The sequence below is a fragment of the Dermacentor silvarum genome, chromosome 1, assembly GCF_013339745.2.
Source record: "Dermacentor silvarum isolate Dsil-2018 chromosome 1, BIME_Dsil_1.4, whole genome shotgun sequence".
In the NCBI taxonomy this organism is placed as follows: domain Eukaryota; kingdom Metazoa; phylum Arthropoda; class Arachnida; order Ixodida; family Ixodidae; genus Dermacentor; species Dermacentor silvarum.
The window spans coordinates 152853076-152879142 of NC_051154.1; the positions used below are offsets into that span (position 1 = coordinate 152853076).

Consider the following 26067-nt stretch of genomic DNA (forward strand, 5'->3'; position numbering starts at 1 on the left):
CATGCTATGGGCATTTTCTCTTGAAAGTTAAATTTCTTTCTTCCATTCAAATTTCAATCTGCACTGATGTAGCACACTTTGCATGTAAATTTAACACCCAGTTGAAAGCTTTGTGACTTTCTGCAGTTACAATGCTGTATGTGCTGTCAAGCAGAGAGTTGGGTTAGTTGGAGTTTAGTCAAAGACATGTTCCCACGCGTAAGAAAAACGAAAAGATTTGCAAAAACAAAAGGACTACTAAAAAGGTAGAGCATTGGACCCGCTCTACCTTTTCTGTTGTCCTTTTCTCTCTGCACCTCTTTTAATTTTTCTTACACTCTGGAACATGTCTTTGTGCTGTCTGGGGCTTCAATAACATGTGGTGCTTTTGAGTGCACCTTTAATTTTCCCTTACTTTATATCTAACATGACATATAGCTTTAGCAAAACAAATTACTAACATCGCAGCTCTTCAGCTTCCTATCCTGTGCTAGGATACTCGGCAGTGACGTAATGTGAAAATGTAGCGTCAAGGGAAAGTGCACCTGCCAGCAGATTTCTTTCATGATGTCGAGTTTCGCTACTGGAGTCAATTAGTGAGCTCTTGATGGAAGAGCCAAGGAAGTTGTACCAGAGAATTCGTTCACAGGCTTGTTGGTACATTGTTCTTAAAAACTGAGTTTGTGCATTGTGAATGCACAGGACATATAGGAACAGAAACAATGCAAACAGTCCCTGACTTCCATCTGTTTACTTTGGAATCATCAAACCAACTTTTAAACATGCAGACATGTGATCAAACAACAAATTTCATCTAGAGAGGGCAATTCTTTATCGCATATACAGTGGAATCTCGTTAAAACGATTCTGCATAATACGTTCTTTAGGATAATACGTTTCTTTTTCTTTTCCCGATAATACGATTTGGTTAGATAATACGTTGGATGATACTTTATTTTCTGGTTCCCATGAAGATCTTATCGAGATTCTACTGTATTTATGCTAGGAGGGCATGCACCCCTAGCAAATATAAAGAATTGCAGTTTCTGGATGGCCATCCCTAGATGTGAATTTGTTTGATCACATGTCTGCATGTATAAATGTTAACACTTTCGGGACCGGCCCATAGGCCATCGGTCGTATATGACCGATAGCTTCCAACGCGCTTTCAAACTGAATTTTTTGCGCGCTCAGACATGTAGCGCCATCTGCGCGGTATTTTGAACACTACTCCTTCATTCTCAGAGTAGTTCGTTTTTTTTCCGAGAGGTGGCGACGGACAATCGCTGTTTATCTCGGGTGCGGTCGCGTCAGCTGACAGAGAGAATGGCGTCAAGTTCGCGACTCGGCGCGCTAGAAAAACGACGCGGATCTCGCGATTCCGCTGCTTCAACGGCTGATTTCGTTGATGAAACAAGCAGCGAAGAGTCGGAAGACGACTTCGGAAGTTCAGATTTCAGTTCGGACAGCGAGTCAGGGGACGATCAGCCTGGAAGTTCAACAAGTGGACAAAGATTAGTTTCGTTTTGCTTTCAGCTTGCTCTTGAGCAAGCTTGCGCGGTCGCTACATGTTCTTATGGTGTTATCTTTATTTGGCAGGGTTTCAACAACGTATGGCAATGGCGTCCTGCCACCAGCGCAGAAGCGGATCATCTTTGCGCCGCGACGGGCACCTGGCGTACACATCACCGACTGTGTGGGTGTGGCACTCAGGAGCGGACCAAAAAAATTTCTGACGGCCCTTGACTTCTTCGCTCTTTTTTTCACTACGCAAGTGATCACTACTGTTTGTGAAAACTCAAACAAATACGGCTGGACGAAAATACTCGAAAAACTGACGCACGCTCGTTCCGATGGTTCGTGGGAAGAGGTGACCCCGGATGAAATGATGAAGTTCATTGGCCTTATAATTTATATGGGCCTCGTCAAGGTTACGCGGCTGAAGCTTTACTGGAACGTGGGAGAACTGTACAGTGGCCTGCTTCCACGACGAATAATGCCTAGACGCCGTTTCATAGCGTTGCTCGCTATGCTACATGTTGCTGACTTGGACGATGTGAGCCAGCTATCGAGAGGGAAGCTCCGGTTCGTATGGTGGCTCATGGAGCATGTGAATCAGGTGTCGGCGAAACTTTTTCAGCCACATCGTGACCTCTCCATCGACGAACGGATGGTGAAATCCAAAGGGCGATCGGGCATTAGGCAATATATGAAAGATAAGGTCACAAAATGGGGCTACAAGCTCTGGGTCCTAGCTGATCCCGGCACCGGATACACGGTACGTTTCAGTGTATATACCGGCAAGCGGGATCAGCCAGGGCCTCATGGATTGGCATTCGATGTAGTTTGCCAGCTGTGTGCCGAATATCTTTATCAGGGATACCGAATATTCATGGATAACTTCTACACATCGACGCATTTGTTCAGTCACCTGATTGACCGAAGAACATTGGCTTGCGGCACAACGAGAAAAGACCGGCGAGGATTTCCTGGTGAACTAAAAGACACTCGTTGGGAGAAAAAAGCGCGACGTGGGGACGTAAGATGGCTCCGTGATCGTGGTATATTGTACCTCCAATGGAAAGATCGTCGGGTTGTCAACATGATGAGCACCATTCACACAGCAAACATGACCGTCACAGCAAAAAGAAGGGAAAAAAGGGGAAACACTTGGGCTCAAATTTCTGTACCGAAGCCATTGCTTATACACGACTACAATGCTGGAATGCTAGGAGTAGATAAATCAGACCAGATGATTGGCTATTACAACGTCCTCATGAGAAGTGTTCGGTGGTGGAAAACACTATTCTTCCACTGCATTGATATTGCATGTGTAAATAGTTTTATTTTATTTCAAGCACACCGTGCATCACACCCAGAGATCCCCGAACTTGAAAGAAAAGCTGAATATGACCACCTTGCATTCAGGGAAGAACTCATTAGTCAGATTTTCAACCTCGATGGTGCCAAGCCAGCTCGCACTCCTCCACAACCTTCCACTAAACGAACGCTCCACAAGCCAGAAAAGGCAAAAAGGCGCAGAAGCTGCAAGCTGTGCTATGACCGCAACAAAGTTGAACTAAAAACTAATTGTTTCTGCAGAACTTGTGATGTGCACTTGTGTTTCACTACTACTCGAAATTGTTTCCTGGAGTGGCATGAGAGCCAGCAGCTGTGATGGGCACACGAATGCTCTGATGCTGAAGCGAGCTAAAAAAAGGCAGTTATAAATAGGTGGACCAAACCTTTTACATTTAAGAAAGAAGACATTTTGCCACATTTTGTATATTTTGAAATTTTTTTAGTTCACAGTTTTACTTGTATATGCATGCCTTTTGAAACTTTTTTATGTTGGTTTTTGGTTAAACTTTCCTTTTGACACTTTTTCTTGATTATGTATATAATTTTTATGCATAATATTTAGATTGCTTCTGAAAGACCATTCAATTACCTTCATTTTAATGTATAACACATGAGGCTATCTTGTTTATCCGATTTATTAAAAATGTTTTTCATAACACTCTTTGAGACTGTGCGTTTTTCCCTGGTCCCGAAAGTGTTAAAACGATTCCAAAGTAAACGGTTGGTAGTAAGGGCCCGTATGTGCTGTTTGTGTTTCTACATGTCTATTCGTGCTGCACAAACTCTAATAAGAGCCAGGAAACTAGAATATGGCCCTCAGTCTATACGGCCCACTTGCATTATCATTTGTGGGTTAAAGACATTAAGATATTCATTTGTTGCAGGTGAAGCGTCAGATTTGGCAAGAGCACCAGAGCCTCTTTGGCGATGAGGTGCTCCCACTGCTTTCCCAGTATATCCGGGAAAAGGAAGAAGCACTATGGAGCCTGGCACCTCCACCAACAGCTGGTGGTGCCTCAGCTGAGGCATCATCTTTCTTTGGACCATCACCCAAGCAGCGTCGACAGGGGGCCGTTTTGCAGCGCCTGCTCGTAATGGTGGGCCGCAACGTGGTCCTCTATGACATGGTGCTGCAATTTGTGCGCACACTCTTCCTCCGAACACGCAACGTCCACTACTGCACTCTGCGTGTGGAGCTCCTCATGGCCCTGCATGACTTGGAGGTGCGCAGTTTTCTTTGCTGAATGCGTGTGCTGTGAAATCTTAATGCCTTTGGACTTCACTTACCAGACTTTTCTAGAATGGATACAGTGAAATCTCAATATAACGAATCTCATGGGGCCGCCGAAAATCATTAATAATTTTCAAATATTGTTGTATTGAAAACAACTATAAATTGAATTTGTAATTAAATTAAACCAACGAAATTAAATTCAACTGAATTGCCTACATTTGCAAGCAGCACATCCACAAATGCATTTATGCTGATGACAGACAAAAAACAAAGCTCCACAGGATAGAGGAGTCGGAATGTGCGTTTATAAAGAAGCCATCTAGCCTGATAAGTACACAGCTCGTCCAGTTACTGTACTGACAGTCCTTTTTATTACCAGTGAGATTACATGCTACAGCTAGCCGCATGTTCCCTCTGCGGTAGGATGAAACGCGATGCTACCCGCCGTGGTTGCTCAGTGGCTATGGTGTTGGGCTGCTGAGCACGAGGTCGCGGGATCGAATCCCGGCCACGGCGGCCGCATTTTAATGGGGGCAAAATGCGAAAACACCCGTGTACTTAGATTTAGGTGCACGTTAAAGAACCCCAGGTGGTCGAAATTTCTGGAGTCCCCCACTACGGCGTGCCTCATAATCAGATCGTGGTTTTGGCATGTAAAACCCGATAATTTAATTTTTGAAACGCGCTGCTTCATTTTACGAGCAATCATTTTGCGGCAATTCTTGAGCTTGCTCCAACTGGCACACATGAACCATGCAGCGGTGCGTTTCTTCGTAGCACACATAATGCAACCTGAGCCGTCGCTCCCACTATGCGTAAACTTCCTGATAATGACAGTGGCTGTCAGTCAAGTGGGCAGCCAGCACTTGCATTGTAGTTTGCATATTAGATCAATACATGCTGTGCCACAGTACATCGATCGTTGCCAAATGTTACCAAGACCCCAAAGCATCCACGAAAGCTTTATTGCTTGTGATTTTGCTGACTTAAAGGGAAGCTGAAGAGGGTTTAGAATTGGAAGATTCACAGGGGTTTGCAAGGCTGGCACTGTGTAATTAAACTCCTGCAGTTATTTTCTAGATTATGCGCTTAGCAGCATTGCAATTGTGCTTTAAATGTTCATTGAAGCTCCGCGCGCCGAGCGTAGGGTTGAAAGACCGGGCGCGAGGATGACGTCAATACAGGGGTCACGTGAGCACTCTCTTCGAATCACGCTCCTTGCCGATACCTAAGATGACGTCACGATCGTCTTCCCCATCAGAGCCCGTTAAACAACCCACGGCGTCTCTCGCAGATGCTGCGGCTTGTTTTTGCTAAATTAAAGCAGCTAGTGCTTACTTCTGGCCTGTTAAACTATGATTTTCGTATTCAGGGGGTGAAAAACTATAATTAATTGAAAGCTCACTTCATTGAAAAGTGATTCAGCTGCCCTTTAATTGATCGATCTCGAGTTTAGGTGGCAAAATAATTTGCATTAAATGGCCTTTCGACAGTGATTTTTCTCTATCCTTCAGTGCTGTCATTATTGTGAGCGATGTAATAGATGCAATCTCGCTGTCTTTGCAGTGCTGATTTGTGCTTTCGCAGGCGGCCATTACTGCAGGCAATTGGCGATAGGGCTGGTGCATTTGGAATCTCAGTCATCCTGTAAGATGTGCTAGTGGCACGTGTAATGTTTCACAGCCTTGTAAATCTCAAATGTGCACTATATTTCGGGTTACGAATTCGTTACCTTGAAGTGCTACTAAAACAGAAAAGGAACAAAATTTCGCTCGTTATTTCGAAATATTTCTTGTTTTAAAATTCGTAGTACAGAAATGTTTTTACATTAAAGAGTACGCTTTTGCCAGGGGACTTTTCAGACCTCTGATAATCTGAAAAAATTGGTAATACAAAGTTATTAGTAACGAGATTTCATTGTATCATGTACGCTAATCAGGAGGCACACTTTAAGATAAATGCAGTCACATATTCTCTCTTTTCTGGCCATCAAAACTTGATGTGCGGCTGTGTGCAGACAGAAGTGCTTATGTTTTTTGGAGGCCACGCAAAGCAGTTGCATGTGCAGTGCTTTGATGGAGTTCTACGAAGTTAGGACGCTTCACACAGGTAGAATGTTTGCACATCTTTTTCTGACATGCTTTTTTTTACCAGGAGCTCACCAAGCTGCAGCTCACAGCTGCTTTTACATTTGTTTTTTATCACTTTTATATTGTGTGCCATGGGCTTGCATTACGTGAGGGAACTGCAGCCGCTTGGTGTGGTACCTATCACAGCTTTAGACACGTTCGAATCAAGTAAATACAGTAAAGCCTCATAACGGGGAATTATAGATACAGTCGAACCCACTTATAACGATACCGGTTTTAGCAATATATCGCTTATAAGAATGCGAAGCTGCTGCACTGTCAACTTTGTATGTTTTCTCTGGTGAAATAACCCGCTTACTACAATGCCCCCAGGCCTCATAATCGGCTATAATGATTAAGTCTGGCTACTGGGTGTCTGTGCCGAAAGGGAATGGAATGCGAAATCCTTGAGAAACAGAAAAAAAATTCCAAGCCGCTGCACGCCTCCGTGCACTGTTTTTCAGCCTTCTCCGCATTGCCAGCCTCGCGTGTCTCTCTCCCGTCGCCCTTCCACCCCTCCGAAGACGAATGGGCTGCGCCCATAGCTTTACGCCACGCCACCCTCCGAAACACGAATGGACTGCGCCAGCTGCACTGATAGCGCTGGGTGCTGCACCCATGTTGCTCGCTGGCCTTTCACTCTGTGCGGTACTGCTTACGAATTAAGTCGCTCGTGTTGGTCTTTGTTGGTTGCGTTGAAGTAGTTCCGGGCCACGTGCTTTCTCAGCCTGGTTTGACTGGCCGCCAAAATGCAAGATGGCTGATCTGCCTGCTGATCATCGGCAATGCACGATGTTGCCGTTGAAAAGAAAGGGCACTGCTATAGATTTAGAATCCAAGTGCTTCTAACTGATGAGGCGACCGTCGCGAACATGTTTGCATCAGATAACAGCGGTGACAGGGATCACGCGAACGTTGTCCTCGCAGGAGGCCCTGCACATGATTCAGTTCCTCTGGGGCTTCATTTTCGCTAGGGACCTTCGCAAGAGAAGGATGTCAGCAAGCTTCACATAAAGCAAGCAAAGCTGACGGACATGTTGTTTTCTTGTGCAAGTACGTGGCAACATGCTTGTGGCGATCTTGCCCCAGCATTTCTTCTGGATTTCTCAAGTTGAGAGGCTGCCGAGGCAACCTTCTCGCAGTTTTTAAAAAGCCCCTTTTGAGGCGGAGCTCGCATATCACCTGCCGCCGGTGAGCTCGCTTTGCAGTTGTTATAGCAGTGCCATTCTTGAACACCGACAGCTGCGGCTTGTTACACGCGATTGGAGCATGCTGGTAGCAGAGTCAATGCAATCAGCAGCCAGATGGAGGAAGGTGGTGGGCCGGGGCACCGGCCTCCCCACCATTATATGTTTGTCGCAACAGCTCTGCCATCCCCCTATTATGATTTTTTTCATGCAACCTGGTTATAACACTTATTGGTTATAACAATGGAATTTTCGTGGCACTTGAATATTGTTATAAGTGGGTTCGACTGTGTAGGGTAGCCAGAATTATTTCATTATATCCATTATTGCATGTATTGCAATTTGAATCTCCATGAGGATTTCAAGGGGAATTTCACTGCACATGATAAGGGAACATGTGCCTTCTTAATTTTAAGAATAGGGCATTATGCCAAAAAAAAAAAAACTAAGTACTAGTAAGCTATAGCTAAACTACTTTACATCAAGCGATGATGATGGCAATATGGTGAAATGTAGATCCAGGACATCACAGCTGTGGACCCGTGCCACAAGTTCTCCTGGTGCCTTGATGCCTGCATCCGGGAGAAAAACGTGGACACCAAGCGATCTCGGGAGCTTCAAGGCTTTCTTGACAGCATCAAGAGAGGCCAAGAACAAGTGTTGGGGTGTGTTCTCACTATATGCATTTTCTTCTCTTATTTTATAAGTGCAGGGTAGTCTCTACAGTCGCCAATAGGTAATTCATACACTGATAATTATGACATCCTCACTACCTACTTCATAGAACCAACTTGCAGCTGTTCTGTGGAATGAATACCTAATAGCGACCAAACTTTCCGACACCTTTTGGACACTTTGTGCCAAGTCACACTCGTACTTAACACCACCCGCATAGAAGCAATGTGTAACGGCGACTGAAGTTTCAGATGCCGTGCCGAATCTTGCTAAATTTTTTAGACATGGTGCGCCCGCGCACTGTCGCAAAACAGTAAATTTGGTGGCTGTGAACAAAGTTGCTGTCATTGAAGTTGTTTCCCCACTTCTATTTAATTAAAAGTTACGTTTTATATGGGTCATTCGAGGGGCTTTGGTGCCGCGTTGATTGGACTGTGTAGAGGGCAGTTTGCTGAGGTGAACATAGCACTCGGGTGGCGTCCAACTCTGGGCAACAATGGATATTGTGTTGGCAAGTCATGGTGGCGGAGTGGATGCGAAAGCTTTGTTTGCACCAATCAACCAAAGTGCATTGGACCTATATTTTTGGGGGGCTTTGCGAGTGATGCATGACCACTGTGAAGAAATCTTGGGCAACGAAGAAGCAAGCCATGATTTTAGTCGCCGACTCTCAAATTAAAAAATTAATTGAACTTTGACTGCCTCATTAGTCGGAACATTTTGTACAGTCCCCTTCGTGTAAGAAAAAATTTAGCTACTCTGAAGTTGAACTTCAGTGTAGCCAAATTTCATTATACAGTGGAGCCTCATTGATACGTTCCTAGCTGTGGGCTTTCCTGGCTACTAAGTCGCGTTTTCATGATCCCGACCTAAGTCCCAGTGACTCCTATGTATCATGTTCCCATTTGATACATCACCATTCTGTAATGTTCCTGCATTTGCGTTGTGTTTGCGTGCGGCAGTTATGTAAATTTAGCGTTGCAGAGTGAAATTTGCTCACACGTTGCAACAAGCCACCAGGATGTGGCTACAAGCGACTAAAGTTGCACAAGTGTAGCGCTGCACGACTGTCATGAGAAAACGAGCATAGAGCAGTTGGCAAAGCATCTGAAAAGTGTCCATCGGTTAAACCTACCGGGAACTACCATGCACACTTGGCCAAATCTACATTTATTTTGTGTCCTGCAAGGGTCTTAAAGGGATCCAGAAACAATCTTGTACAAACATACTGAGTCGTTAGGGTAGGTAGGTCCTTCCGATCATTAAGTGATGCATTTAGGCGCTTTGCATAACGTGTGTAATTTATTATAAGGTTATCAAAATGTGCATCGCTACCGATTGCAGCGGTGCCGCTCCCCCGAGTTTTCAGCTGCCCCCTCCCAATTGACATAGTTAGCCCAATTGATGTCATTTGGTCGAGCTATTGTTTGGCTATCCAGCTTGCGCCATCGATAAGTTTTCCAACCTTGTGATGCACAAATGCGGTCTGTACTAGTTGGAATGTTGGTTAATTTGCTTCTATAAAGAAGAAAGTAACCGGAAGTAACAACGACAATTTATCACTACAGTGCAGTCCACTTATAACAATATCAAGAACAAAAAATCCGATTGTTATACCAGATCATCTAAAGTTGAGGCTCCACTGGCTATATCTGGACTGCCATTAAAAAAATATATATTCGAAGCTCCAAAACCAATTTGCCACTTGCACTACAAATAGACGTTGTACAATGTAGGCAATGAAAAATAAAATGTTTGTTTATACCTCTGCGTGTCAAGCGTGAGGCATAGTCAGAAATCTGCACTTGCTTTTGCTGGATTTCCAGCTTCACAACTGCGGTGTGCATTGCGTCCAGCTGCTGCTCGAACGCTGGCGGCAATAATTTAGCTTGCATGAAATCAATGAGCAACTCGATCGGGGTCAGTGTCAAAGATGAGCCACTGTCAATCTCGTCGTCACTGCCGCTGCTGTCATCACCTTCGTCGCACATCTCCATCTCGCTGAAAGTGTGGAAAGTGTGGGCGTCGCCCCATCTTTTGCTTTACTTTTTTTTCCCTCTCTCTTCACGCGTGGAGCATAGTTCCATACCATAGCAAAGCACGATTGCAGGCGACACGGACACGAAGCGACTGGCACCATCTTGTGGAATGCTGCACTAACTCGTGATGCTCTCCGTGGCTTTCGCAATCGGTTGCGCGGGTGGCGCACGTGCACAGCGCGGTAATGGCAGCAGATGCAAACTCTCGTAGGCAAAGTTTTCGGCCCGTCTCGGCATCGCTCATTTAAAGGGGCCCTGAACCACTTTTTATCGAAGTGGAGAAAGACATTTGAAGTGAAAATAGGCTATTTCAGAAATAACTTGCCGTAAAAAATACTTCAATGTGTTCAGCAGAAGTGCATTTTTTGGCAACCAAAGGCGACCTCTGCTGTGCTCTCCTTCCTCCTTCAATGCCTTGCACTGCGAAGCCTACGGCGAAGTGGGGCGGGGCCACAACGCTCCGCCTCCGAAATGTCACCGTGGCGCGCAGTTAAACTTTCATTTTAGGTGTTAACTCCACAATTTCCAATTTTGGTGCCTACGACGCGCTAAACATAAGGCAAACGCGGTTGTCCTCAGCGAGCCGCAGTGCGCTTAGCCAGTGAACTCATGGTGGCACCTCGCGGCGGCCGTGGTGTAGCCGACCGCAGCGACCAATAGCAGCCGTGTACCTATAAGAATGTGCTTTATTACGAAATAAAGCACCCAGAAAAAAGTGAGGATCGGGGCTTCTGTTGAAACGGGAGCATTTGAGAGAAAGGTAACTTCGCGCTCCGCCTGCGAGCTCCATGCACCGTGTACCACAGCAAAACTTGACTGAGATATTCACAGCAGTGTATGCTACTCGCGGACTATGTTATTTGACCAAGCCCGAGGGGTGGTTCAAATGCTCTCGAAGGTAGGTCACCACCTTCGAGAAACAATTTGACAATTGTAGTCCAAAAGTTAGAATTATATTTTTGGCTGGTAAAGTTTAGGTAGTTTGAAACTTTCAAATGATAAAATTGCTAAAAATGTAAAAAAAAATTACAAATCAAAATGTGCCAAAATAGGCATGGTGGCCAACAGTCATAACTACAAAATGGTAGGTGTGATTCAAACGTGACTTGGCAGGTACGTGGTGAGGACAATAGCCAGCATCTACGCATTTGTAGCTGTCACTTCAAGCCAGAGGATTACCACCACAATAAAGAGCTTTAGTGTGTCTGGTACTCGGGTAAGCGCAAGCGGACTGGGCGTTTTACCGGATGAGCGGAGGCGCAAACATGAACAGCCTGCATGTTGCCAGCCACCTGGTGGCACAGAGCTCAACCAGACAAACACAGAGCTAATATAGCAGTAACCAAGTATATTCTACTTTACTGCTGGGGTAGATTTTTGGCAAGAGCGTAATCGTCAACATATTGTCTTTTTTTAATGTTTCAAATGTTTTACACTTGGTTACAGCTCTGTGTTTGGCTGGTTAAGCTCTGCGCTACCAGGTGACTGGCACCGTGCAGGCTGCTCAGGCTGCTCACATTTATGCTTAAGCCCCTACATCACAACGGCAGTAATGTGGAAGGGCTTTAGTTTACACCTCTGCCCAATCACCAAAAAACGTCCAGGTCGCCTGCTGTTACCGGATGTGCTCACACCGCACGCTGCTTGGATATCTTTCGCGGGGGATCGACGACCAGGGGCTAGCGGAGAGGTCATAGAGGCTTCGCGCACTGACTCCAAGACAACCGGAAGTAAACTACACGATGTCACACCATGACGCAGTGCCAGTGAAGGCGGAGTTTAGCCACGATTACTCGGCGAACGAGTTGAGGAGAAAAAGGATGGGTAGGGAGGCGGGTAACTTCTAATCGTGGGTAACTTCTAATCGTCCGTAGCTCTCTTAATATGACACGCTTCACTTACATTCTGGCGCTAATGTTTTACTGTAGCTGTACCCTGCATGTCTACAAAATTTGTCTAAGCAGTTTCAAGTACCCCCTTAAATGCGTTGCATAATCGCCTTGTAGTGCACGTTAAAAAACCCCAGGTGGTCAAAATTAGTCCGGAGCCCTCCAGTAAGGCGTTACTCAATCAGAACTGGTTTTGGCTCGTAAAGCCCCAGAAAGAAGTTTCTTTAGTCATGCCTGCTGCAATAGCGCCGTGTGTTACGCAGTGAAGCATATCAAGAGTGGAACGCCCCGTTCCACTCTTGGGGCTACTGTCACGGACTATTGTACGCGTCCCTTCACTTTATGTACATGCGCACGCGCCGTGCTAATAGCTATGCTGGCAGCCATTCAAAGCTCTTTCTGATGTTGCTGTTGCAATTTGTGGCCTCCCTCACTGTTATGTTTTCCCGCGATCTCTTGAAAAATGTATCTGTGGGGTTCATTGTAGTGAGGTTTAAAGGGCCCATAAACCGCCTCTGTAATTTTTTTACACATCTTAAACGCACGCATCGTATACAGCATACAAGGGTGGTACAGCTGTGCCAAGTGCTACATTTGTGACTTGTGGCAAAACCACAAAAATGCCCCGTTTTGCACCCAAACTGCTCCAAAACACTTACCACAAGAAAGTTACCACAACGCAGCTGCGTTAAGCACTTAACGCACGCAATACTCGCAGACAATTTGATGTGGCAATGAAGGAGAATCTACAGAGGCAAAGCGGGCACAAATGAGTGCACTTCTGAAAAAGTCCCACATTTTCTTCGTGTTCTTCCATGTTTCTTCCTTATTTACAATACCAAAACAAGACAAAACACTATACGGAGTGACATGTTTGACCTAGTTTTCTGCTTTTCTCTTCCGTATCCAGGCAAATGCAAATCTGTCACACGCGGAAGCTGCACCAATTAAATATCTACTCCAAGAAACCAAAAGCATTCTGAAATGCTGCTAGACTGCTTAGTGTGGTAACACGTGTACAGAAGCTGTGCCCCCATACCTTTCCCTTCTTTGCTGCAGAAAATTCTCCGCAAAAATAAGAGACATCACGGCAGACTTTTTGGTCACTGGGTGGCCACGTGATCTGTTATTAAGCCATAGAATTAACATGCTTAACGTGGAAACACAAACAGAAAGGAGCTAAGTGCAGAGCGCCGCAAATGTGCGAAGCGGTGGAGTCCGCATCGCCATAGTCATCAGCGGTAATTGCTCATAAATGATAGCAACGCTGGAATGCTTTGTGCCTTTAAAGCCTTTATTCTTGCGTTTACCACCGTGCATAACACCGCGCTGGCTGTGTGCCTTCGTAACTGCGTAGTCGCCATCTGTGATTGCATTGATAGCCAACACGGTTTCGTCCACAGTGGTTGCGGCAAACAGTAGTAGTTTAGTTTTTACTCGGTGCACGTGTCCGCCACATGCGTTCATAGCTGCGTAGATGCCATCTATGATCACATTGATAGCGACCAAGGCTTCGTCCACAGCGGTAGCAGCAAACAGTACTTTCGTTTCGACTCTGCGCGCATAGGCTACGTGCGTTCAGAACCAGAAGGTCACCGTTCACAATCACGTCGACAGTGGCCGCGGTTTCGTCTGCAGCGGTTGCGGCAAACAGTTATTTCATTTTGACTCAGTGCAAAGCTGTCAAGGATAAAATGCACCGGCTACATCACTATGGACGGACAATCTGTTGGTGACCAGCTCACTGGCGAAAAAACAATCAGGATGTGCGCACGGTAGTGAGAAGTGTGTCTCACATAAAGGCACATGCTGTGGTGGCGCTTCGAAGGAAGTCGTAATGCCTTTGCCGCTACGAGAGCTAATCAGTCACGAGATAACAAGAATTGCAGCTTCCGCACTGCTTTCGTGCAAAATAAAACAGGATTTGCTTATTCAGTAAGTAAAAGTGTGTTGCACCTAGTAAGCATTTGTTTGTTTTCTTGATACCCTCAATAATTTGACATTCGGTTAATACTGGCATTTCTTCCATCCCATGAAATCCAAATTCACGAGGTTTTACTGTGGAAGACTTGTTGCCACTAGCTTAGCACGTAAAATAACTTTTGAATGAGCTTTCGTAATCAAAGACTGAAAGCAGTGCATCGTCGTCATCAAGCTACATGAAAACTCATTCTGCCACCATCCACAGTGGCCATCTTGTGATGACAATGTCTGTGCTAGCTCTGATGTGTAGGCTGTTGCGAACATGGTTTTGTATCTGATTGCACGGTGCAGGCAATTTTCAAAAATTTTATTTAAAAAAAGGCTCATGCAAGTACTGTAATCATTCATTGTGAGGTACCATTTTCGCTTGAACATCATCCTAGGACAGGCCGAAAATAAGCGTTTTCAGTGGGAGATGATGTGTGTTCGACACATTCACTGTGCCCTAAGCTTCGCCAAGACAGACACTCGTGCTATTGGGGTCAGGCGTGTGCATGCTGACCAAGTTCTAATTGTCCAGTGAAATGAAATTTCAAGACCGAAGTACTAGAAGTTAAGGCCCATAGAAATGTATGGGCACTGGCTGGGGCCTTCGTTCAGTTTCAAGTTAACTGAAAAATAGAATTAGCCGGACTTGAATTAATGGAAGTCTACTGTATTTTGATCCTGAAGATGGGAGTTACTGCCCATTAGGCTTAGTGGCCAAATGGCTCTAGGAAAGCTGACAAGTTGCTGTACAAGAAGAAATGAAGCTAGACTGTTTAGTTACAGCAGCGAACTTTGTGATATGGTATGTATGGATTTCTTCTGGAAAAATTAAACAATAGCGCAGCGGCCAAATTTTTGGTTGCCATTGTACTTGCGTTGGTCCTGTGGAGCCCAAAGTGATGCTGCAATAAAGTGAATAATAAAGAATGAGTCCCAAAAAATTGGTTGCCTGCTGTGGTGAAATGCTACGAATGGACTTGTCATACATCCTATGCAAGGAAGACACTGAAGAAGCGAAATGGGAGGTGCAGTGTTAAGAGACACGAAGATGGCTGTGGAGATTAGAGAGCAGGGTGTGGGCAACTGATTCTGAGAGGAATTGAGCAGGTGATTGTTGGCATGTTAGTGTAACCGAATGGGGGCATCAAGGGAAGGAAACATAGTCAAGGGTGGCAGAGGGCTGGGTGAAGTTATGTGTTTGGGAAGATTTGCAGGTGCAGGATGGAATCAGTTGGTGCAAGACAGGTAACTGGAGATCACTGGGAAAGGCCTTTGTTCATTTTTTGTGAGAAAGCTTTGGCTGGCTGGTACCCTCAGTGTCTAAATCATTCTTTTAGGTATGACAAAAATCAGTTCAAGAGCCCTTTAAAGAGAATGTGCTGTGTTCTGTTGAAAAACTGTCATCTGTTCTTATTGTTCAGTGTATAAAGTTATTCAAGTATAAGCTTCACAAATGTGGCATCACACTGCTGCTGTACTTTGCATGGCTTCATGGAACTGTTTCTCATTGCAGTGACCTATCCATGACACTTTGTGATCCATATGCCATCAACTTCCTTGCACAGTCAGCTTTGAAGATCATCACCCACCTTATTAACATCGAAGGACTTCCAAGGGTGAGGCGTTATATTGCCACTTATAAAGTGCAGAGATGGCAGACATTTTGGTACTTGCAGGACAACCAGGTACTGGTGTTGCTGTTGCGTATGTTGGCTCTTGGGCTTCAGGCATGGGACATGATAAGTACCCAGCAGTACAAGGAGCCAAAGCTGGTAAGTCAAGGCACAATTTGCTGTCCCAACAACCATGATATATACAGTAAAACCTCAATAATTCGAAGGTCGTCGGACAACGAAAATTCTTCGAATTAAGCGGATTTTCGAATTAACCGAAATGAATAAAAAAAGAAAACAAGGAAGAACTTGCCGCAAGAAAAAATCACCTTTATTTTCCATGTCCGAGAAAGATTACTCGAAGTAATCACTGATGCGGCATTACTTGGCGCGGTAGTCCGCCACCCCTAGCGCCATGCTCTCCAGTTGGCTCACAACACGTAGCATACAAATATCACCCGCACTACACTCAACAAAGTTGCGGGCATGGGGGTGCTTGACTTCAAAAATTTGGACTTGCTGGATATTCCGGACTTCAAAAATGCACCGTCAGAGTTCCCATTGAGTTCATGCATTTTCGCACCCAATTTTTCGGAAGATTTGAGACCCCAAAGTTCGATTTTCCAGACTAAATCGCTCTTTCCAAGCCACGCTACCCAATCTTGGAGGCCGCCATGTTGGATTTTGCACTGGCTTGGATTCCAGTGGCTCGCTGTATAGCCTCCAAAGTTGGAAGGCGCGCTATCAATAGAGAGCTAGCGCCATCCTCCAGTCTCGGAGGCCATGCCCGCTCTTCCTTGGCTGACAAAACGCTCCAGAGTACTGCACTTTTTCTTTTTTCTTTTTAGTATATACGCTTAGCACTATCGTAACCATTTATTTTGGTATGTTTTTTTATTGCGATAGCAATTATATGGACACTTCAAGCGGATTTCGGCCGTCGGCGTCGCCAGGTTCCATATAAAGTCCAAGGGCAATAAAATCATCGCCGCGCGCCGTATGTGTGAGTGACAGCCCGCGGGGGACGCGCACTTTCATGGAAAGCAAACGCACGGCGGAGCGCAAACGCGACTTCCTCCATCGCGCGAAAGGCCGTGGGGATATGGCAGGGGGGAGGGGGGGTGACGCTGGGCTGCGGCACCACATGCGTAACTTGCAACCGGGCTACAGTGTACTAGAAGGGGGCAGTGGGCTTACTCTCCGGCGGAGGCTATGCGATGCGGCGGCTCCACGAATGTCACAGATATGAGCTTCTCCGATAGCCCGAGCGGCGGCGCTGGCGTCAGTTTCAATGGAGCGTGGGTGCGACGGCGCAGCTGCCCAGTGCCCGCCCAGTGCCCGATCATATTCGTTGGAGTTGCAGAGCTGCGTTGTTTTTGTTTTTGTTTTTTTGTTTATTTTTTTTTTGTGGACGTCTTTTTTTTGCACATAGCCTTCAAGAGATTAGTATGCCTTGCAGTAACTGAGCCATGCCGCGGCATCGACAAAATCACTGTTACGCGCCTGGGTGCCAAACAGGCTATGCTTATGTGAAGGATGGGCCGAAGTTGTCCTTGTTTGGCGTCCCGAAGGATAAAAATAGGCGGGAAGAGTGGGAAAAAAAACCTCCACAGAGCTGACAAGCCCCTGGACGACACGAGCGCAGTATGCGAGCTCCATTTCGAGCCACGTTTTGTGCTCATGTCCACCGCAATTCCTGATCACTGAATTGTCTTTCTTTTTATGGTCTAGTTAGGTCAGTTAGCGAAGGAAACTGCGAGGAAGGTACACTGGGCTCCTTACTGGAAGTTGACTATCTCGAAGCATCATGTGACCGAAATGAGTGCAGTCACATTGCTGCTAGCGCTACTGCCACAGAGGCCACACAAAACGTGGTGCCCCAGCATTGCACGGGCCTGCGGGTTTCAAACGACCATAACCAGCACGTGGCCAGAAGCGACTCGAGACTCACTTAACACATTGCGGGCTATGTTGCGCGGGAGTATATTGTCAATTCCAGCACAAAATGCCAAGAATGCATAAAGCTGCTTACTATGACGCCACCAGGCGAAAGTTTTCATGCCCGGCTAACAAACTTCTGTGACCGAGGAGGCCTCCTTTATCCCTCCAGTCAGCTGTACGGCTTCGTGAAAAAGCTAGAGGATCTTTTCACAGAATGCTTCTGTCAGAGTGAGCCATACTCTGACAGCATTATGGACATGCTGGCAGTTGTTAAGAGTAAGCTTCCCCTCGAAGTTGGCTGCAATGTGCACACTCTTAGCCTCACAGCTAAAATAATTAGTTTTTACATTGTCACACGTCTGCATTTTTATGTGAAAGAAATTAACTGTGACAAGGCAGGAAAGCGGCAGAGGACCAAGCTGCTGAAGTTGAACCATTGCTTATGAGTTGAAGTGCATGAAACAATGGCTTGCTGTACTTGCAAATAAAAGCTTTGTGTCAGCAACAGCCCTGTTATTTTCATTTTGCTTACCCTTATATAGCTGTACATAAGCACAGGCCTGAGCCTAATTGTCAAGTGAACTAGTTTTCACTTTTTGTTCAGGCCTCCCTCCATTTCTTTATGGAAAACATCAACCTGATTTGACTTAATATAAATGTGTGCCAGCGTAATGATGGTTAATAATAAACGCAGAAGGCTACCGTGAAGCAAGGAACAACTAAAGTGCAACAATGAAATATTTAAGCCATATATACAAATTCATTTTGGCTAAGCAAAGGCACAAACCTGGTTAGCATGCCTGATTTTTTTTTTTTTTTTTAAAGCCCAGCTGGGTAGTATGTGCGCACTGTTTTCTGTCTGACAAAATTTTACATTAGGTCGACACGGCATGAAACCGTATATTTGGTCACCGTCCCTTTCATTCAAAATTTTCTTTCAATTTTTTTTACAATTGCCCGATAATTCGGAAAATTTGAAGGCCCCTTCCACATAAGCCCAAGAGTAGCCGTCTTCCTTTTCCACAAGGTACTATTATGGCAAATATCCTGTGGCCTAAACAAATATAGTGCTTGCTAAAGATATGTAAGGACTGTCAAGTATGCCAAAATTAAAAACAAATAAGAGTGTGAACTGCTTCGAACTGAAACCGTCAGAAACGCAAGGAAAATCAAAGCTTCCATTGAAGTTGCCAGTGGCGCCACCTCTTGGATGCGACGCTGACTGCGTCAGAGCAGCGGCAGAGTAAGCCCACTGCCCCCTTCTAGTACACTGTAACCGGGCGCAAGGGGAATTGGCGGCGCAATCTCCCACGCGAAAGGAAGGGGGGGCGACTTCTACTCTTCTAACTGCGTACTTAGCGCCGGAGCGGGTTCTCGCGCTCACCGTATCTTGAAAGCAATCTCCAGACGGCTCTGATCTTTGTATGCGCTGTGCTTTCGCCACTCAGTTTTCGTTGAAGTGATAGGCGGCATGAACCTTCGCTCGCTGCGACGGCCGCGCTCGTTCGCGCGAGTATTTTGACAGTGGTTGTCTGCGGTCATCGAGTGTGATCTATTCATGTTTGCTTGTGCACGTTGACACCACACTTGTTAATTCAGTTAGTTAGGTTTTTTTTTTTTTTTTTTTTTTGTCTAAAGTTTCGGTTGCTATTTTTAACGTGGCGTGTACACTGAGTAGGTGTCTCGGAGACCCATGTCTCAGTGATCGGCGCTACCTCCTGTGCCTTCACGAGAGCTAAGCGGTGCACAGCTCGTTTCTCCGATCTCCATGGCGAACTCCGTTGGCGGAGATCACCAACGCGGTGACGTTTGTGTCGACTGTACACGGAGACGACGTCACTGCTGCGCAAATCCAAGCAAGTCGATCCCCTCCAAGCGTAGTATGAGGCAGGGCATTATTAGAGATTTTTTTTTTTTAAGCCACACTAATAATTTTTTTTTTCGGCCGAACATTTTTTTTAAAAAACAGCCGCACGTTGCTGCCAGCCGGAAACTTCGAATTATCTGAATAGAGCTGCGCGGGCCATTCAAATTATCTGGCAGAATTTGCATTGAAAATGACGGGACCGCTCAAATTCTTCGAATTAACCGAGTTCGAATTGTCGAGGTTTTATTGTATACCCATTGCCACGATAAGAGAGACCAGTATTTTGCAGTGTGTATAGACACATTACAAAAGTATGCAGTTATTGAACATGTGTAGTGAAATATTACATGGCAGTTGTACATATTCTAGCAATTTAACTGTTGTCTATTGCAGCTCTAGTTGCATGTGTTAGTACATTCGAACCTTGGTGAAAGAATACGAAAAGTATATTAACTCTTTCATTACCGCTAGAAACATGCTCATTTTTGATGCATGTATGTTTTAGCATTTTATTTATTTATTTATTTATTTTTATTTATTTAAAAAATACTGCGGACAAGAAGTCCAAGCAGGGTGAGCAGGATACACAAGAATAATCACAAAGGAACAGAATGAAACAAGTTTCTAACAAGCTTTTCACAATATGTGTGTCGTCATAAGGTAGACGATTAAGAAAATTTAATTAACTGGGTTATAATAAAACTCTAACACAAAATAACAGCACTAATTACACAAATGGCATACAGATCACGGGCGCGGGGGGAATGCTTCAGTTAGTTTATTCCAGTCAGCTATTATTTGTGGAAAAAAAGAGTACCGAAAAGTGTCAGTTCTTGCGAAAACTGGTGTTAGCGAATGAGAGTAGTGGTGTCGAGTGGGTCTGCTTATCAAGGGGATACGTATGTTGCGGTATCTAAGGTGTAGCCTATGATTAATTAAGTTTGATAGAAACTCTAGTCTACTTTTCTTTCTTCGAATTTGTAATAGTTCAATGCCGTTTGCGGTTAGTAATGCAGTGGGGGAGTCAGTAGTCCTAAATTTATTGTAAATAAATCGGACCGCTTTTCTTTGAATTCTTTCAAGGTTCTTAATGTTAATTTTTGTGTGAGGGTCCCAAACTATAGAAGCGTACTCAAGTTTTGGCCTAATTAAGGAAAAGTAAGAGAGTAGTTTAACACTAGGTGGGGCAGTTTTTAGTTTGTGGCGTAGAAGGCATAGTTTCCGGAAAGCAGCAGAGCAGATGTTATTTATGTGTAAGTTCCACGATAAGTTACTGGTTATTGTTAGACCTAAGTATTTATAGCAGGCTACTTTCTGTAAAGGTGCTGCAGCCAAATTGTAAGTGTAGTCTAGGGGGGCTTTTCTGCGCGTTATGGGGCGATAGACACATTTAGTTGCATTAAGAAGCATCCCCCATTGCTCACACCATTTTAACACATTGCCTAAGTTAGAGTTAAGGTCACATTGGTCACTAAGGCAGGTAACTTCTCTAAACAGAACGCAATCGTCAGCAAACAGACGAATTTGTACTGGGGTGATAACCACATTGACAATGTCATTGATGTAGAGCAAAAAAAGTAGGGGGCCGAGTACGCTCCCTTGCGGAACGCCAGAGGTTACCGGAAGGCAGCCCGATTGCTGTTCTCCCACCTGAACGTATTGATTACGGTTATTCAGGTATGCTAAAATCCAGGAAATAAACAATTCTGGTATACCAATTAACCGAAGCTTTATAATTAGTTTATCGTGAGGAACAGTGTCGAATGCTTTACTATAATCTAGAAATATTACATCAATTTGACTGTTAGTGTCAAGACAAGCTGCAAAGGTGTGCACTATACTAACCAATTGTGTTGTAGTAGAAAATCCTTTTCGAAATCCATGTTGATGATTTGATAAGACAGAGTGTTCTTCTAGGAATTCGTTTAATTTGTTAGCTATTATGTGTTCGATAAGTTTACAACACGATGATGTTAAGGAGATCGGGCGATAATTTTGCAATAATAGACGGTCGTCTTTCTTGAATATCGGCACAACACGGGCTGACTTCCAGTCATCTGGTAATTCCGCTGATAACAAAGAGACACGAAAAATAATAACTAAGTATTTTGCAACAGACTCGGCAAAACGACGAAGAAATATGTTAGGGATATTGTCGGGCCCGCAAGAAGTTTTAGTCTTCGAGTTAAGCAACATAGCAACGACACCAGGATAAGAAATGAAGTTAACATTTACAGCATGGTCCACTGTTTTGGTGGGTAGAGAAGCACTAGGGGCAGAAAATACATTATGGAAATAGTCATTGAAGTGTTGAGCAATGGCGGTCTGATCAAATACCATTGAACCATCGACCAAAACTTGTGATATGGGTTTCTTTTTTCGCTGATATAGTTCCAAAATTTCTTTGGATCATTTTTTATGAAGTTTGCGAGTGACGTGTTGAAGTAGTATTCTTTCGAGCTATGCACCGCATCTGCAAGGTTATTTAGAGTGTCAGATATAAGTTTGGGGTCAGCATGCTTTTTCTTTAATCTTTTCACTTTACGCTTAAGATGAATGATACCTCTCGTCATCCAGGGCGTATGTTTATGCACCTTTTTACGTTTAGACGGTATAAAGTTTTCGATGCAATAGAAGCATATGCGTTTAAACTGGTCCCACAAACGGCAAACATCCGTATCAACAAAATCTACAAGACTATTTTCTAGGTGGTCAATAATGCGTACATCATGGGCACGTGTATAGTCTTTCACATGATGAAAGGACGGGTTCATAGTCTGTGAAAGTGGCACCAGGGGAATAGAAACTGAGACAAGGTAGTGATCAGACAGCCCTTGATCAATTACAACGGTGGATGTGGGAAAATCACGCGGAATGAACACCAAATCTAAAACAGATTTAGAGGCACCTTGGTAATGCGTTGGTTCATGAACTAATTGTGTCAAATTGTGTGTGAGCATTATGTCAAACACTGCATTTGCATGACATGTATTGGTTGAAAAAGTCTCAAAAACGTTCCCAGTCTACTCCAGGCATATTAAAATCGCCAACCAAAAGAACTTTGTTGTCCTGATATTTAGACATATGTGCCTTTAGTTTTAGTAAGTAGTCAAGAGTTGAGTCAGGCGGTCTATATAATGCGTATAAGATGAACGAGTGGCCCCACAGTGTTAGTTTAATGCAGATACATTCAAGTTCCGGTACATCCTCTAGCAAGACAGCGTCAAATTTGTTTTTGATCAGAACGGCCACACCACCTCCCCTTGATTGCCTGTCCTTACGAAAAGCCGTATAGGAAGGCGGAAAAATGTCGTCATCATTCACACGTTCATGTAACCAAGTTTCAGTTATTACGGTAATGTGAGGATCGTACTGCAGCAGTAGAATTTCGAGGAGTTCGGTTTTATTCATAACACTGCGGGCATTCAAATTAAGGAGACGAAGTTGCTTGTCGTGCACATGCACGTCACGTCAGTTTTTAGGCTGTTGAGGACTGGTGTTTTTGTAGTTGGTCATTTTCACCCGCCTGTTTTGTGCATCGTCCCAAAAGTACATATCTCTGTCGATCTTTAGTTTATCGTGTATGAGGTTGATTCTTTTGCCTTGTTCCATCTCGGCCTTTGCGCTGTTCCAGAGCAGGCTGCGTTTTCTTATCGTCGATTTGGAATAATCATTCTTAATAAAGATATTCGAGCCCTTCAGTTTGGTTGCGTTTTTCAATATTTGTTTTTTTTTCCGTAAAGTCTTGCAGGTACACTATTACAGGCCGCTTCCCCGCTTGCTTACCAAGTCGATGGATACGCCCTACAGATTCACATTTAACTTCGAGTTTATCTTGAAAAATACCCTTCACAACCTTGTTCTTTAGTTCCTCATCTGACTCTACTGAGGTCTCAGGTATACCATGGATAATTAGATTAGACCGTCTACTATGGTCTTCAAGATCTGTTAGCTTTTTAGTTTGAAAAGACATGACGTGTTCAAACGATTTCAGTGTGGCCTGTAGTTGATCTGTGTTTTCATGCTGTGCTGAGCGCACGGATGCCATATTTTCCACAGTACGCCTGAGGTCGTGCATCTGTTCTTTCAGTTCAGCGAATTCAGTTTTTATTTCTAGTAGTTCCTTACGAATTTCTGTCTGACCTTCAAGTAGTTGCTCGTATAGTTCCTTCTGGGTAGGTCCTGGGTTTTCCTCGACATCGCCGCAAATTAGTAGTTTGCAAACATCAAAACAGTCATACGCTACTATAAAACAACGCCGTGGGCACGGCAGGACCACTAAGCCTCGACAATCACTACGTATCGAACTACAATGGGTACTAACCTGCACCAAGCAGAGAAGCGTTCCATTTAGCGACATGGCAGCTTTGGATCCGCCGTGGCTAGAATTTCAAGACGTAGTGGTCGCAATGTATACCGTGACCCATAAAATTATAAGCCGATCATTGGTGTTTTGAATGGAAGTAAAGAAGAAATAATGACCCAAAAATATTTTGTCCACGGTTGTAATACAGAGTAGAAGTCTTGTGGGGAGTTCTCTCTGTTTTTCATGCCAAAAGACAATGATCATCTGAATGAGTTTAGCCATGCGATACCCAAAAAGGATTGCGCTCTTCAGTCAACAGATTATATTTGTGAAAGACATTTTGAGCCCAAATGAGTGCGCAAGGATGGACAGCACAGTACATAGACATGTTCCGATGAGCTTTCCACTCCGGGCGATTTTGTGAGAGCATTTCACACCAACAAATTTACCTAGCTGCATACTTCTTAAGAACCCCAAAGAACAGTAAGTGACCTGTTGTAAGGACATTTTGAATAGAAGAAAAGGGCAGCATCTCTTTCAGTTTGCTGCGAAGCTTGTACAGGTTACCGGCAGTTCAGTCGTTCCCTGTGGCAACTCTGCGATCAATAGTAATTCAGAAGGTGATATGCAGGTAAAAAACAAGGTTGCTTTGGCTCGCCTGTTCGAGATTCTTCTTTTCAAGCTTGCTGGGTGACATTCCTATATCAATTCTTCTGTCATCATTTTGCATTCCAAGTGTTGTATATACAGTCGCAACCCGCGACAACGAAATATTTTCGTATCCCCAGCGAACGCCCATAGTTTCAATGCATTTCGTATCTCTTATCAACGAAATGTCGCCGCATGTGCTATCCCGAAATTTGCTGGAACGTTACCTTGCATATTACCTACTCTCGCAAAGCTAGCAGGCTCCAAAAAGTGCTAAATGCCCTTGCATCATGAAATACAATACAGTGGAATCTCGTAGATACGATTCTGCATAATACGTTTTTTGTTCTTTTCTCTGCCAATGTCTTATTGGAGCAATGTATTTCGGGTGATACGTTTTATTTTCCGGCTCCCATGGAGATCACATCAACGAGATTCCACTGTGCCACCACATTACGCTGGCATGGGTGCCGCCATCACTTGCACCAATCACCTGCACGAGCAGGTGATTGAAATACTAGATGTATTCTGATTGGGCATGGGGGGGGGTTGTAGTCTGCATCGGAGGAATCGCTGCTCGACTCACTTGCAGCAGAACCAGTGGGCATGCCCATAGCGTAATCGAACTATGGGCGTGCCCGAACTATGGCGCAAGAAAAAGAAAAAAAAAATCCTTCTAGCCACACGGCTGGCAGTACTTGCTGGGCAACAAAGAGTTTTAAAATTGGCGCATTCTTCAAGCATGCAGACAGCGTCGTAAATATACGGCATGGGCCCTTTTGGGCTTGTTCGTTCTGCCGTATATTTACATCTTTGACCCTCATAGGGTTAAAGGGCGAACGCATATTACTCATAAAATACATTAATTTATTTTGCTATGTTAGCTGTAGTTATAAAATGTTTTTATTCTATTCATATTGCAGCTTTCTCTGGTGTCTGTACGCTGAGTGAATTTGTATATATATGGCCGTATTATCTCTCAACGATAAAAGCCGGTACTGTAGCGTACAATCCTTTCAAACAATAAAGTGATTCGCCTGCTGGAAGCAGTTTTAGTGGGCTTTGTTTGTCGCATCAAATCACACATCTTATACAGTCTTTGACTATGGGACCTTCATTTGCATTTCATATCTGTCAAAACTTGTGACCATTTTGTGAAGCAATAAAAACTTGTACTACTACATCCGTTTTCACATGAATATATTGTCTGGCAGGGATGACAACAATACATATGTAAACGTGCTGCAGTCATTGTTACATGGACACAATTTCGTAACGACTGGCCCAGCCTCCTAGAAGATGCACAAGTAGCATTGATTAAGAAAACTCACAGGATTGTTATGAGTGCGTAACGTGAATGTTTTAGCATTAGCTATGGTGCGGGCTGGGTGTTTTTGTTCCCGATCTCGAGCTTGCCGAATCGCTTGGGGGTTGAAAGGTCCGGCTTTCTCCATGACATTTTAGTATAAAGGATGTTTTATAGCGTTATTATTTAAACTACTATACTCGCGGACAACTTTCTGTGGCAATGAAGGCAAAGCTATGGAGGCAAAGTGCCCACAAGAGAGAGCTCTTCTGAAAAGAGTCCCGCGATTAAATCCGCGTTAGTTTAGGCTGCAGAAGAGAAAACATAAACACCCTATTAGCAACAGTTAAATAAGACGGAACACACCACTGAGTGTAAAAGTTTGCTTATCTTGCGGCTTTTCCTCTTCCGCGTCTGATCA

The 26067-nt window shown here is 44.4% G+C and overlaps 1 protein-coding gene across 1 annotated transcript in view; it reads left to right on the forward strand.

Annotated features, from left to right (window-relative positions):
- Nucleotides 1-26067, forward strand: part of LOC119436247 (negative elongation factor B-like) — an 89896-nt gene that overhangs the window by 5398 nt on the left and 58431 nt on the right. Inside the window, exons 3-6 of the mRNA XM_037703038.2 lie at nt 3726-4064; nt 7908-8056; nt 15479-15581; nt 15642-15737. Of these exons, the coding sequence (XP_037558966.1) occupies nt 3726-4064; nt 7908-8056; nt 15479-15581; nt 15642-15737 (687 nt within the window). The remainder of the gene's footprint in view (nt 1-3725; nt 4065-7907; nt 8057-15478; nt 15582-15641; nt 15738-26067) is intronic.